Source organism: Octopus bimaculoides, chromosome 3 (assembly GCF_046866305.1).
Source record: "Octopus bimaculoides isolate indiv1 chromosome 3, ASM4686630v1, whole genome shotgun sequence".
Taxonomy (NCBI): Eukaryota; Metazoa; Mollusca; class Cephalopoda; order Octopoda; family Octopodidae; genus Octopus; species Octopus bimaculoides.
The window spans coordinates 133811459-133823491 of NC_142930.1; the positions used below are offsets into that span (position 1 = coordinate 133811459).

General features: G+C 38.1%; 1 protein-coding gene across 7 annotated transcripts in view; it reads left to right on the plus strand.

Annotated features, from left to right (window-relative positions):
- Positions 1-12033, plus strand: part of LOC106881162 (MAM and LDL-receptor class A domain-containing protein 2) — a 232956-nt gene that overhangs the window by 54463 nt on the left and 166460 nt on the right. For all 7 annotated transcript variants that reach the window (XM_089349698.1, XM_089349694.1, XM_089349695.1 and 4 more), the window contains one exon: positions 3074-3311. In XM_089349698.1, the coding sequence (XP_089205824.1) occupies positions 3074-3311 (238 nt within the window). The remainder of the gene's footprint in view (positions 1-3073; positions 3312-12033) is intronic.

Below are 12033 nucleotides of genomic sequence, written 5' to 3' on the forward strand. Positions count from 1 at the left end.
GTGATGTGAGTGGTGATGTTCTGATGATGAGGTTAAAGAAGGACAGAGAGAAGGGTAGGGAAAGAGAGGAGTAGGGAGAGAGAGGGGTAGGAAGAGAGAGGGGTAGGGAGAAAGAGGAGTAGGGAGAGAGAGGAGTAGGGAGAGAGGGTGAGGGTGAGAGAAGAGAAGGAGAGAGAGGGGGAGAGAGAGGGAGAGAGAGGGAGAGAGAGAGAGAGGGAGAGAGAGATGATGATGGTAGTGGTAGTCGAGATGGAGGCGGTGGTAATAGGATAGTGAACAGTGTATTTTTAAAAATTAAACTACGTTTTTTTTATATCACCTATCAGTTAACGCATGCGCTTAAGTACAATTCCATGAAGTATTCTCGCTTATTTACGTGGCAGATATATGCAATTTAAACAAAGGTTGTATCATATGTACGGGATATTTTTTTGTTTGTTTATGGGAAAAATGGAAAAATAAGAGTGAATATTTATTTTACGAGTACTGCGTATCAAATCTATAAAATTGTGCAGAAAGTATGTTAAGTGTATATATAAAGTGCATTAAGTAATCATCGTATTCCAATTTATTTCACTTTTCAACGAGTAGCAGATGAGTGATTATTTTTCCATAAAGACTCAACACAGGCTGTTTTCAGCTTTTTTGGATAAAGTTTTCATAAATAACTCAATAAGTTTAGCTTTAATTCTGTGAAATATTCACAGGTCCCGCTAGTTTGATAACAATGTAAGAAATAAATTCTTTTCAACTCGTTAATATTGTTGTTGTATCATTCACATTGTGTCATTTGCTGTTTTTGTCCGTTTCTTTCTTTCTTTCTTTCTTTCTTTCTTTCTTTCAGCAGTAATAGCGTAACTTAGTTTAGACAATTTAGTAATTACATATATAATACGTATATCATACATATATAATACAAAACCACATTAAAATAGAAATCCAGAAACGAAGACAGCACAAACATGAGCAAAGAAAGGAAACAGAAGAGAAAAAAGAAGGGGAAAAGGAAGAAAACAACAAAGGAAAAGGAAAAGCATGAATCCAACACTAACTGCTTCAACTTGTCGCACATCACAAGGTTCAATGGGACCTACTAAAGCAAGCCAACATGCTCGCGGCATTACTGCGAACAATGGCGAGACTGAGACGTTGGAACAGCCAGGCACACTCACAAGCATCACGTGACACTTCGGTAAGGTGAACAGCCAAAGATGACAAGAACTTTGTTGTTAGCAGCTCAGCCCTTCCAAACGTCTCAAACATCACAGGTTGGACGATATTAGTTCACTCATAAGCTCCGGTAATTAAGGATTTTGTTCTGTTCGGTTATGGAATCAGTGATCCTTCCTTTCATTGCAGCATCAGGGGTGTGGGAGGGAGAAAAGGAGTCACAGATTGTGACAAACCGGATGAGGGGCAAAGGGTAAAACCGCCTGGTCTCTTCCCATCACTTCTGGATAATCACGACGTCAACAGAACAGCCTGTTCGTGAAATTAATGTGCACGTGGCTGAGCACTCCGCATACACTACTCTCAACGTAGTAATCAGGGAGATTCAGCGTGACACAGAGTGTGACAAGGCTGGCCCTTGGAAATACAGGAACTACTCATTTTTTTTTCAGTTGAGTGAACTAGAACAACGTGAAATAAAGTATTTTGCTCAGGGACACAACGTGTTGCCGGGAACTGAACTCACGACCTTACGATCGAGAGCCGAATACCCTAACCACTTAACCATATATATAACCCTAATCCTAATCACTAAGGCACTAATTATATATATAATTATTAAATAATCTAAACATAACTTATTTATTTCCCTAAGTTCTCAGAAGTAGAGGCAATTACTGTTCCATGCCAAACATAATGTGATAAAGTAAATTTCAGTTAAACAAAGTGTTTTAATTTATACACAAGTCAACTATTTGTCCCCTCATCGCAAGCATTGAAATTTGTGTATCAGTATAGTTACATGGATAATAATATTTCTATCATTAGTTAAGGCGGTTAACTGGCAGAATCGTTAGCACGCTGGGCAAAATACTTAGCGGCATTTCGTCCGTCTTTACGGTCTGAGTTTAAATTCCACCAAGGTCGAATTTGCCTTTCATCCTCTCGGAGTCCATAAAGTAACGACCAATCGAATAGTGGGGTTGAGGTAATCCCCTCCCCGAAATTGCTGACTTTTTACCAAAATCTGAAATCAATATTTCCATTATTAGTTAAAAATGGAGGCGCATGGCTCAGTAGTTAGAGTGTCAGGCACATAATCATGGGGTAGTGAGTTCGATTCCCTGACCGGGCTGTGTGATGTGTTTTTGAGTAAAACCTTTTATTTCACATTGCTCCAGTTCACTCAGCTGTAGAAATGAGTTGCGACGTCACTGGTGCCAAGCTGTATCAGCCTTTGTCTTTCCCTTGGATAACATTGGTGGCGTGCGTGAAGCCTGAATGCACGGATGACTGTTGGTCTTTCATAAACCACCTTGTTCGGACTTGTGCTTCGAAGGGGAACTTTTTAGATGCAATCCCAGGGTCATTCATGACCGAAGCGATGTGTGTGATTTTACCCATTTTTTTATCATTAGCTAATTTAAGGCACCATAATAATACATTCTTTGTATAAGTCATCCTTCTGTTTTCAATAACGTGATGTACACGAACACTACCGTTTATCGTACGCTTATTTTAAATAGATTTTAACTTTCATTTCGTATTTTACGTTGAACATTAATTGCCTTTATTTCTCACGAGAAATATGAAAGAAAAAGGGAAACAACTATACAACCCTGCTACCAGAAAGGGAAATGAATAAAAGATTAAAATTGATTTTGTGAATGAATGATATTAGCATTACATTTACAAATGACTGTAGTGGAAGTACTAAAATCTAAACATATGATGTAACTTAATAATTTTATGTGTGGGTCCATCTGAATAAAACCATTAGGAAATTATTTGTTGATAAGGTTTACTTTGGTAAATATATTGACAAGAATAAAAGAAATGTATATTTGTTATTTGTCATACATATGTTATTTATGTTTTTAATGTTATAATTTTTATTTTACAGGGAAATATATGTTTGCCTCTGCAGTGGGCTTTCCTGGTCAAAAAGCGTATTTGAAAACAAAAACCTTTACTATTGCGGCTAACAGTCTTAGTTTCTACTATTACATGTCTGGAAGAGAAATGGGGAAACTAAATATTTATAGTAAAAGTAACTCAAGACAAACTCTAATGAAAACTTTATCAGGCAATCAAGGTAATAAATGGAAGTATGCATGTATCCCTCTGACAAATAAATATAGGTAAGAAAAATTTCTTGGTTTTAATTTCATTTTAAATGCTCACTATTTATTTTCTGTTGGTCTGCCTAATCAGATAATCCGTCTTAGTTTAACTGCTCACTTCTAGCATCCCATCTAATTAGCATAGAATAGTTCATTTGCACGATAGTTCATTAGCATAGAATAGTTCATTTGCACGAACTTCCGATAACATTTCTCTTACCGCAGTCACTGATCTAAACATGTCTCACTTCAACATATTCTGAAACAATCTCATTTGTCTATGAGGGACTGAAAAGTTTAGATTTCATTTTCCATCTTCAGGGTTAGAAAATATTCCAAATATTTCAACTTTAGACAGCTGACCAGACTTGCAAATAAGCTTTTGAACAGTTGATGGTTCTTTATAAGTTACCAAAACAACTTTCATTAGTATAGTATATTAGTATAGTATATTATATTTCCGTATACAAACATCCTGGATAGAATCTTTTAAACGATAAACAGAATTTATCCAATGGCTTATCAAATATTCTCTCTACCTATTCGCTAGACACAAAAACATCAATGTAATAATAAGGTTTTTTCGCCTTAGCTGTCATTCACAAAACTGCTAACGTCAAAGAAATAATATATCCGTCAAATGTAAATAATTTAAATAATATAAAAGAAATAATCGTCTACCCTGTCCTTTCTAAGAGAGTGACATAGGATTAAAAGGGGGTTTTGCTGGTATTTCTGGCAGCTCAAGTGACCATTTAAAACTTGCATCGTCTGCTTGAGTATTTCGCAGTAACTTCCACTCATGACAGAAATAATTAAATGTAAATATTATTCTAAAACTTGATAATTTTAGTATCTATAATTTTCAAGTTTTAGTAATGAAATCTTTTCAATGATCTTTCACGAGCTGAGGCACCACGGAAAGTCCAATGTCAGCACTGGTCGTTCACACTGTTAATCATAAGAAGCTCGTATCCTTGCAATTATAAACAGTTCTCTCTTTTTATAAAATATGATAATGGTGCCATAAGCCAATGTTGATTTCTACTTTCGTCGTCGTCGTCATCGTCGTCATCATCATCATCATCATCGTCGTCGTCGTCGTCGTCGTCGTCGTCGTCGTCGTCGTCGTCATCATCATCATCATCATCGTCGTCGTCGTCACTGTTCAACGTCCATTTTCTATATTAAAATGGGTTGTTCAGTTTGACAGGAGTTTACCAGCCGGAGAGCTGTCCAGACTACAATTCACTGTTTAGGCATAGTTTCTATGGTTGGGTGCCTTTACTTACGCCAGCAACTTTACAAGAGTGTGCTGGGCGCTTTTTACGTGCCACTGGCATCGGTGCGTTTACGCGTGGCACTAGTACGAGTGCATTTCAAGTGGCACCAGCACGAGTGTATTTTATGTGGCACCGATAACTACAAAGGACATACCTGTATGTATGGTTGACCGCGATTTTACTTAACTTGATGCATCTTCTCAAGTATAGCAAATTGTCTCAAATCCTGATCTCTTGTCATTTCCTCAGCTAGGTCCAGTGTCTGAAGATCCTTTCACACCGTTTCGCCTAATGTCTTCCTGGGTCTACCTCTTCCGTAGGTCCCACCCCTAATTAGAGCTTGGCACTTCTTTACGAAGCTGTCCTCATCCATATGCATCAAATGACCAAACGTGCGCAGTCTTCTCTCTTGCACATATCTGATGCTTCTTATACCCAGTTTTCCTCTTAAATCATTTACACTCTGTCATGCATGCACACTGGCACTACCCATCCAGCAGAGCATGTTAACTTCATTTCTTTCAAGTCTTCGCAAGTCTTCAGTAGTCATAGCCCACTTCTCTGTAGCATAGCTGTACGTACAGAGGCTTCATAAATCTGCTTTTCATTCTGAGGAAGAGGCCCTTAGTTTCGGAAAGAGAAGCTCTCTGACATTTGCTAAGCCCGTTCTTACTCTCGCAGCTACACTTTTAAAGCTTCCTCTTCCACTGCTAACTTGGTCACCTAGGTAACTGAAACTATCTACTACTTCTAAGGATTCCCACCCACAAGCATTTGAGGAAGTCTATTTTGTGCACATTTTTAGTACTTATTGTACCTCTAATTTGTTACCGCTACACCTGTTATGTGTCCAATGCTTAGACTATGTACAACGTATGGAGTTTCTACCAACACACTTCTTATACATCAAGCAGGGCTATCTCCCAGAAGGGATTATGCTTTGTCTGTTTTCCTACTTATTAGGACTTTGGTCTTAACTAAATTAACTCTAAAACCCTTAGATTACAGGCTTTCTTTCCACACCTGAATTCCTTCTCTAGGTCAGGTAGTGATTCAGCTATAAGAACAATGTCATCCCTAGCTTCTGCATTGACCACTAGAAGGGAGCGGGTGACCCTGTCAACGGCTTTCTGGATGTCAACAAAAAACCAAGTATTGAGGTATATTTTTACCTAAATACTTCTGCAGTTGCCTTACCAGGAATATAGCATCAATCGTGCTTCTCCCAGCGGTTTTCAGCTTTGTGGTTTCCAAGGAAATTTTTAACAACTTGAACAAAAGATGTAAATGCTCCTAGGTCATTCTCATTAAGATTAGATGGAAACGATGAATCGTGGGTGACACTACACATCTGTTGTCCAGTGAAAACTCCAGCTTCTATCCTAGCATCTGTCTATGTTCCTTTGAATTTATCCTCTAAATATTAGAAACCACTAACTTGATGATCCATACCCTTCATAAAATTTTTCATAAAGACAAGTTTAATCTGAAGTGGTGGAAGATGTACTTTCTCAGCGTCAATAAGCGTTTGATGGTTCACATTGTGTTTACCAACATTTTCTATTCTAGATGGAAATTATGTTTTTTTGTAGTGGCTTTTGTCATCTCTGCTGTTCCTTAGACACAAAAAACACATATGTTTTGTGTAGCCCAACTGTAACTCAAGAAGTAATGATACAACGTTAAGATCGCCACAAATGTTCCGTATGTGGTCCTTATACTTGATTTGTCTTAACAACAGTTCCGATTTTTCGTAAGTCTTGCTAAGGCCAGTGGCATGTGCTACAGGTATGAAAGGTTTTTCTTTACTGTTGTGCAGTAATACAGCTTTAAGGCTAGCTTTACTAGAGTCAATGAACAGTTTCCATTCTTTTGGATTATAGTGAAAGACAATCATTTCCATCAAGCCACTGATATCGTGACAGAAACAAACGTTTTCCTCCTGTAAGTAAAGTTTTAAAAACTGCAAATTTTAATGGTGGAAATGGGAAAACTTTGATGTTTGGCTGGAGAGAAATGCCATTCTTGAAGTCTGGAACCAAGCCACTCTGCCTTTTAGTTTTGGTAATTTCAAATCGCACACTATATCATTTAACTCTCATTGACCTAACAAATGTGGGGAACTAGTTGCATCTGGAACATATACGCCATCTTTACCTATTCCTACATCACAAGCAGAATCTTAGTATGAACTGCTGTTTATTGTCGTTGCTGGTGGAACTGGTGGTGGATTTGCTTCATCGCGTGGTACTGATTTTATTGCTGATTCATAATATTTGCTTTTCTTTGTGAAACCAGCAATTTTTCTCAAATAAAAATAATAACCATTGAAGTGATTTTTCAGCTCACCCCAAACCATGAGGATTGAGAATGGCATAGCTTTCCTTTTATCATTCATCCAATCTGTTAACATTCCATTGCAATGTGTACAGAAAATATGTGGTGCCCAGTCCCTCCCTGGCTCTCCTAATTTGCAGACAAAATAATACCTGTAGGCAAGTTCAATCTTTGTTGTTATGTTTCTACGTTATGGCTTAGATGTATATTGTCCACAGATATCGTAGAAGTTGTCTGGGTGACTTACAGAACCACGTCTATTTGATTGCATTTAATTACCACACAATATCTGAAAAATAAATTACGTAGAAAGTAATAATTATGATGTACAAAATAGAAATAAATACACACCGTAATACAAAATAAGTTATCACAGCTCCTTACTTGTTTACAAGCAAAGAGCTTGAACAACTGCTCTATTTGTCTATCACGTGGAAAAAGACCGTTGGGCCTTTTGCCATCTCCGGATAAATTTTATTGATCAAAAGCCGATTAAGCCGATTAAAACTAAAAACTGGACGTAGGAAAACTTGTAGGAAATTTTAGTGATTTCAATTTTATACAAAATCTATACAAAAAATCTAATCACAGATTTTAAATCAGCATACAGAAATTAGCTAAGAACACCTTTTTGGTCTTCTGTAACAAAATCTTTCTGGACTAGTGTTATCTATCTCTCTATACAAAAAAATCCTTTGTATCTCAGTTCCCAATGCATTCTCAAAAGGTCCAACCAAATCAAATCAAATTTTACATGGTAATACTATGAGATCACAGGAGTGTGAAAATGTTTTTTTTTTTGGGATTAAAACAATGCAACATTGGCACTAGTTCCGTATTACGTCTGAAAACTCGAAGAATAAAAGTGAAACCGTCGATGAAGTTATCAATAGTTTCACTTTTATATCGTTTCACTTTTAATAAATTCACTTTTATTCTTTCACTTTTAATAGTTTCACTATATCGTCACCACCACCACCATCATCATCATCATTTAACGTCCGCTTTCCATGCTGGCATGGGTTGGACGGTTTGATTGGGTACTGGTGAGCCAGATGGCTGCACCAGGCTCGGACAAAGACACAAATGATAATGGAATGAAAAAAATGAAAATATGATTGGTGGGAGAGGCAGACGACGCCCGCCGATTGCTGCTTCCCGAAAACATTGTTCTTTTTTCCTCAACAACACAAAATAAGGTATTGAACCTCTTACCAAAGTTCAAAGAATGGACGCAATCGTCCTTACAAGATGAAGCGCTGAGCCTCTTACCAAAAAATAAGAAATTCAAATTTCAAATCAAGACACTAAGGCCTCTTACCTTTCCTCCCCCGACCAGGTAATTTGCCCCCCGCAGGCAATCTTGCAGTTCTAAGTCGGGGCTCCAGGAAGCAAAACTATATTGGTCCTTGGGAAAGGAGTCCATCACCCTGAACATATCATTTTCTATTATGACCGCTTTTACCTGCGGAGGCCAATCCGGATCTTCAGAACAGGACAGGACTCCTTCCCGCTGGCCCTCTAGCTTCTTCAAAAAGCTCTGTACAACCCAAGCTTTATGAAAGAAGATCACAAATTCATCCTTCATCATAATGGGAGGGGTCACAGTTTCCTCCGTCAGTGGCACAAATCCCATCGACGAGGTTTCAGGACATGCCGGCAGTGTACTACTTACCACCGGCAATGTCCCATTCTTCTTTTTCTTTTTTTCTCCCTTGTGCTACAGGAGGGTGTAGTTCTTCCGTTTTATCCAGAGGATCTTCCCTCCCTCTCACAGCCTTGGGGTCTTTCGGTGTGCAACCATTGTTGCTCACCTTCCTTTCTTCCCTTTTTCGAGGAGGTCTCCAGCTTCTCGACTGTTTCCATCTCTCCCTCCGAAGGAGGAGGGAGCGCTACCTTTACTAACTGCTCCAGGAGCCTACTTTCGTCCTGGGGACAGTTCTTTCTAATATGGTCCGTTTCCAGGCATAGGTGACACTTGGGTGGTGGGGGGCGCATACCTCAAGTATCACAGGATACCTGCAACCGGCCATTTTCAAAAATCTGGAAATACCAGACCATTAGCGGCTGATTGGATTCATAGGGTCAAAACTGCTTTTGACCCCATGTCAATTAGCCGCCGGCAACAATTTCACATTTAAAAGCTTGGGCCCGCTGCCACCCAGACCCCGGCGGATAGTGTCCTCTATCCATTCCGGTTCAATGCCCGGTGACAGCCCACAGGCCCAAGCTCTTATCAGTTTCTTTCCACAATAAGTGAGGAGGAACAAAATCTCATTGCCCTCCAAGGGCTGGCTCGCAAACTTGCGAACCAACTAAGGAGTGTCAAATAGCCACGTCGTTGCATATTTAGCACCCCTGGAAAGAAACTTAATAGTTGGCAGATTCTCTGCCAACTCTTTTTCTATATCTGTCTTAGGAAAACAGGAATAGTGTCGAGTGACATAGAATAAGTCTTCAACACCACCGTTCTTTCCTCTAATTCTTTTAGACATTGCTTGGGTGGGATGATTTCTCACTCCAACGCAGTGTTCAATTTCTTCGCCATGCTTTGAAGAAAAAGTTCAGGAAACAGTTAAAAAAAATAACAAAAGTCTAAACAAAGTCAAAAAACAGTTCGAAGGAAGACAAAGAAGGGAAAAAGAAAGAAGGAAGACAGTTCAAAACACGGCAACACACAATTCCGGCCAACCGGTACTCCTGGCCAAAAGGTACTCCAAAGGTGAACAGGGACATAGCAGCAGGAATACAGGTTCAAAAAATCCACCACAAATTGGTAAAAATTCAGAAAAGTTTTTCACAAAAATTTTCACAATTTTTTGGAGGCGGGATACGCCATCAAAACAGTTCTCCCAATTAAGTGAGACAACGCAAATATAGGTAGACAAATGCCCAAAATCCAGTACGGATTTCTTGTTCGAAAAAAATTGACAACAAACAACAAGCCCCCACTGAATCTCCAAAAACAAATGTCTTACCTTACAGTTGCGTCTTCACAGTTCTTCAATTCAAGATCGCTGCAAAGCAACGTCTTGACGAAAGAAGTAAAACTAACTAACGCATGCGCGTAAGAAAGCTACTTACCACACAACCAGTCCTTCGCATACATATGTACGTATATATATATATATATATATATATATATATATATATATATATATATATATATATATATATATATATATATATATATATATATATATGTATATATATGTATATATGTGCATATATATATGTATATATATGTATAATATATATATGTGTGCCTGTGTTTTTACCTCCACCATCGTTTGGCAACCGATGTTGCTGTGTAACCTACCAGTTCGGCCAAATACACCAATAGAATAAGTACTTGTCTTAGAAGAAATACTGGAATCGATGTGTTCGACTAAAGGCCGTGCTCTAGCATGGCCACAGTCACATGGCTGAAACAAGTAGAACAATAAATAATTATGCCAGTTTAATGCCCAGCAACGCCGAGTATCTCTGCTAGTCTATATACTACTAAAACTGTGTGATTGATTCTTGCTTGCGATCTTGCTTGCGTTCGTGTTTGTCTGTAACTTAATACAGTTAAACCTGCGCATAATAGGACAATACTCTGAAAATAAAGTAACCCTGAAATGTGAATAGAAAGTGAATAAAACAAGTTTCACGTAAATCGGACCACGGATTCCCGAGATACAGTATTTTTTCGGTTTGTTTCCATCATGAAGTTATTGCCATTTACTTTGAACACCTGCATAGTTTTGCTGGCATAACTACCGATGTGTACCCCGCCGAATTTGTGCCTCATATCTTCCAAGAAAATGGAGTCTTTTCAAAAAATACCTCTTAGACACTGTGGATTCAGAGTATAGAGGGCTTTATGGCAATGAATTTTTCCAAGCGGGTGGGGAGAGGAATTTCAGAAAATTCGCACGATACGACTTTTTCCCTCATAACTTTCAGGAAAATGAATTTCTTTTAAAGAAATGTTATACAAATACTTTACAAATAGCATAGATTACGATTATAAAGAAATTTATGAGGAAATTTTTATTCCGAGGGAGTGAGAAGAGGAGTTTCGAAAAACAGAGTTTTGGATAATTTAACAGAACCAAACCGGCACATAATAGGAAAGTACTCTAAAAGTAATGCACCCTTGAAGTGTGAATACAAAGGGAAAACACGTATCGCGTAAATCGGACCACGGGTTCCCGAGATACGGGGTCTTTTTCGGTTTGTTTCCAGCATGGGGTTATTGCCCTTCTTTATGAAGACCTAGATAGTTTTGTTGTCATAACTACTGACGTGTACCCCACCCACTTTTTTGCCTCATTTCTTCCATAAAAATGGAGACTTTTCAAAAAATACCTCTTAGACGCTGTGGATTCAGAGTATAGAGGGCTTTATGTCAACGAATTTTTCCAAAGGGGTGGGGAAAGGAGTTTCAGAAAATTCATACGATACAACTTTTTACCTCATAAACTTTTAGATAAGTGGATTTCTTTTAATGAAATGTTATACAAATACCTTACGATTATAAAGAAATTTGTGTGTAAATGTTTTTCCGAGGGAGTGGGGAGACTTTTTGGATAATTTAACAGAGCCAAACCGGCGCATAATGGGAAAATACTCTAAAAGTAAGGTACCCCTGAAGTGTCAATACAAACGGAATAAAATACGTTTCGCATAAATCAGACCACAGATTCCGAGATACCAGGTTTTTGGGGGTACCTTCATAAATAGTCAAAACGGTGCATAACGAGAAAATTCTCCGAAAGTGATATAACCCTTAAATGGAAAATTTGTTTCCATTGATTTTATGTTTACATCATGTTACAATTCCTTTTGCATTTTTCTAGAAGTGCACACATATGCCATAAATAAATGCTGTTACTGGAGCTGAAGTTTATCCCGGAAGTTCTATTTCTATTAGATGATGTAAATAATCAGTAAAACTTTAAACATGAACCTGTAAATCAGACCTATGATGACACGAACGAATTGAAATATTTAATTGAATTATCCTAAAATGAACTTTCATTTCAATGAAAAATTGAAATCAGCTACAATGTTTTATAACTTGAAACGTCAGTGATACAACGGGCCACGGGTAGAGTAGTCAACTATAAATA